Genomic DNA, 3,026 nt, shown 5'->3' with positions numbered 1-3,026 from the left:
ACTTCTTTAAAAGCATGTATTTAATTAAACTTGTAGAAATGACATGGCTTCTAAAGAGAGGAAAGAATGTGCTTTCTCCATGACTTACCAGCACTACCATTCAAAAATCATCAACAGCAGCTCAGTATTGGGTTAATTGTAAGATCTGTACTGACATGCTAGCATTACTGTAGCCCATGTCTTTGAGGAGGCAGATGTGTAGCTTTCAAATCTTTTCAAGAAGGAAGCATGGTGGTGTTTGCCACCTTCTAGTTTCACTCAAGCCCCTCAAAGGAAGATTTGTTGTCCATGCCTGATTGACAGCAGAGGGACTACCTTCACTAAGACACTGCAACTGCTGGCCACTTTATGAGAGTCATTTTGTGGAGCAATCTCAAGTGCCTTAAGGAAGTGTTCTGACTAAAGAAATGCTTCTCTGTGCCACCTTCCCCTTAAATCCCACTCCACAGCAGCAATAAACAGCTGTCACAGCGAACAGGATTTTAAAGGAAACTGTCCATTTTCAAGGAAGTCCCAAGCCTCTACCAGTCCCTCCATACCAGTGGCACTACTTGCAAAACTCACTTCTTCAGTTCTTCCTGCTTGCTTAGCTTCTGCAAGGGTCATATCCAGTCCTTGATAGGGGTCAGCCAGCAAGAATTTCAAGGGGATGTTTCAGAATAAGTCCCGCAATGCCAAGAGCTTCAGACAAGGCTTTGAATGCTCCCTCTGATATCACAGCAAACATCCCAGTGACCCTGGCTTGGAGGAGGCAGGTTGGTTTCAGCAACCTTCTCTCAGAGCTACCCATCAACACTGATAGAGCAGGCAGCTGCCAGGATATGGGCCAAGCAAACTTGTGCTAGCCTGCTAACAGGACTCCCCACTCTTCTCTGCCCTCTGCTCTCCCCTAAATCTCAGTGTGCCTCCTGGAGGAGAACACTCAGGAAGAGCATAAAGTGAGTTTTCCATGGGCATGCCAGAAAACAGCGGTAGAACAAGACGAACAGAGAAGGAGACAGAGAAGAGAAATGCCAAACTTGGAATTGTAAGTCTGAGAAACAGAGTTTGGCTACACTGTGGCTTTAGTGTGGGCTCCTGGCTAGCCCAAAGCCAGTCACTGAAGTGGGACCTGCAGCACAGCAGCGAGTTCTTCCAGCCCGAAATCAAAAGAATTCACCTTCACAATCACTGCCAGCAGGTGCACAGCTTGGCTTTCCCAGCCAACATGCCTCCAGTGTCTAGGGCTTCCTTCAGCATGCTTTCTTGCTGGCAGCTGGTCCATATATAAACTCAGCTCTTTCACATACAGTATATCCAGGAGTTCCTGTGGGAAGGATGGTCTGGGGTTGGAGAGTGGGGGCTTTGATGAAGACAGGCCCTGCGGCAAGTTTGGATGGGGAGGCACACTCTGCTTTCACTGAAATGGGATCTATGTGTTGCTCCAGGGAGATCAAGTTGGGAGAAGCCTCATCTTCTGCCAGCACAGAAGTAATTTTGTGCTGGTGATCTCCTCTCACTGCCACAAAGACAGTCCTGCTTCCTTCCTAGAGGGAAACAGGGCACAGGTCAAGCCTTCATGCCCAAATCTCTCGCTGTCCCTTCCCGCTCAACTGAGCCAGGATGTGTCCCCCACAGAAACTGCTTAAAAAGGGAAAAAAGCCTGTCTTTTGGAAAAACTCCCCATGGGAAAACTGTCCAAGAACCTTGGTAGCCCAAAGACAGTGTTTAGATACAGACACTGATTGCCCATTGCTGAGGACTTTTTTCTGGCAACACAGAAATCCCAGGAGTTTTCTGATGCTGAGGAGAGTTCTTTGAAGGATTTCTGTGAGACCACAAAGACTCACACAAAAGACCAGATCTACTTCTCTTACTCATCGCTCTGGGTTTTCTCCCCTAGAGCCTTCCTCCAACAGAAGTGGCCTGGGCCTGACCAGCCCCTGGATGTGGCTCCTGCCATGTTTAGGCTGCCACCAAACCTGCAGGCTGTGGCTGTCGGAAGTGTGTGCTGGAAAGAAAACACCCAAATCACCTGTGTCCTGAAGTCCATGGTATCTTTCCTACGAAAGCTGCCTCTCAGGAAAAACCTGAGGGATGGGTACTCCCCTTGCCAGGCTTGCTTGCCTGGATCAGCTGGGACAATGTGCTGTCTTTTCCACAGCCACCAGGGGCTGAACAAATGATGCCCTTCTGCAGCCAGATCCCAACTGCCCTGGCACATCTGCAGTAATAGAGGTCTATCACAGAGCAAAGGGACAGGGTAGCACCTTCCTTCTTTTTGTGGTTTCACCTGCTGCAAATGAAAACAAAAATTAGTTTAAAAAAAACCCCAACAACAGGTGAGTGCTCCTACCCTCACTTGTGTGCCATGAAGTCCTAAGCAGTGCAGCAAGAAAAGCAAGAAGCAAACAGTTGAAACTGCAGCTCGGACTCAGTGGCATCTGTGGCTCCTTAAAGGGAGCGTGCCATGACTGTCCCAGATCTTGCCCTGCCCCACTGACGCTCTCCTCCGGGGTGCTGACAGCAGCAGAGGCTGTGTGTGCTCAGATAAACAAGTTCAGCCACTGCTGCCAAGAAGGCCTCCTTGCTCTTTCAGGAAATGTCCTCACTTGGGATGCCAGACCTCTGTTGCAACACTGCTGGGAGAAGTAAGCACAGCTCCTTCTGCTGAGGAACATGGACCCACCTGGCTCCGAGGATCAGAGCTGAGGGAGACACCACCTGTAGCTCCCAGCACTGTCCTCCCTGCCACTGAGCACAAGGGAGAGAGGTGGGAGGGACCCTCCGAGGGCCCAGCTCTCTCACTCCGCCGCATGCTGAGGGCTGTGACTTGCTCTGCGTGAAGGGCAGCAGGCAGCATGAGTTCAGCTGAAGGGGAGGAAAGATGGCTGTTCCTCAGGTTCTTTTCCAACCTCTCCTGGCAGAAACCACCTTCACTGCTGAGGAGGACCAGCAGAGGCCACTGCGTGGTGTCAGCCTGCAAGAAGCACCTGAGAAAGGGCCACCAGCCAGCTGCCTTGGCCATGCAGGGACCTGCCGGGGGG

General features: G+C 50.7%; 1 protein-coding gene across 1 annotated transcript; it reads right to left on the bottom strand.

The window, feature by feature from the left end:
- Positions 1 to 1,158: 1,158 nt before the first annotated feature.
- On the bottom strand, positions 1,159 to 3,011 carry LOC118451648. Its single transcript, XM_035888491.1, has 3 exons — positions 2,669 to 3,011; positions 2,015 to 2,275; positions 1,159 to 1,526 (listed from the first exon to the last, which is right to left on the bottom strand). The coding sequence occupies exons 1-3, from the start codon at positions 3,005 to 3,007 to the stop codon at positions 1,233 to 1,235; spliced, it is 894 nt and encodes a 297-aa protein (XP_035744384.1). The 5' UTR covers positions 3,008 to 3,011; the 3' UTR covers positions 1,159 to 1,232.
- Positions 3,012 to 3,026: the final 15 nt, after the last annotated feature.

Source organism: Egretta garzetta, unplaced genomic scaffold (assembly GCF_000687185.1).
Source record: "Egretta garzetta isolate BGI_Z169 unplaced genomic scaffold, ASM68718v1 scaffold271, whole genome shotgun sequence".
Classification (NCBI taxonomy): Eukaryota; Metazoa; Chordata; class Aves; order Pelecaniformes; family Ardeidae; genus Egretta; species Egretta garzetta.
This window is presented reverse-complemented; position numbering and strand designations above follow the sequence as displayed.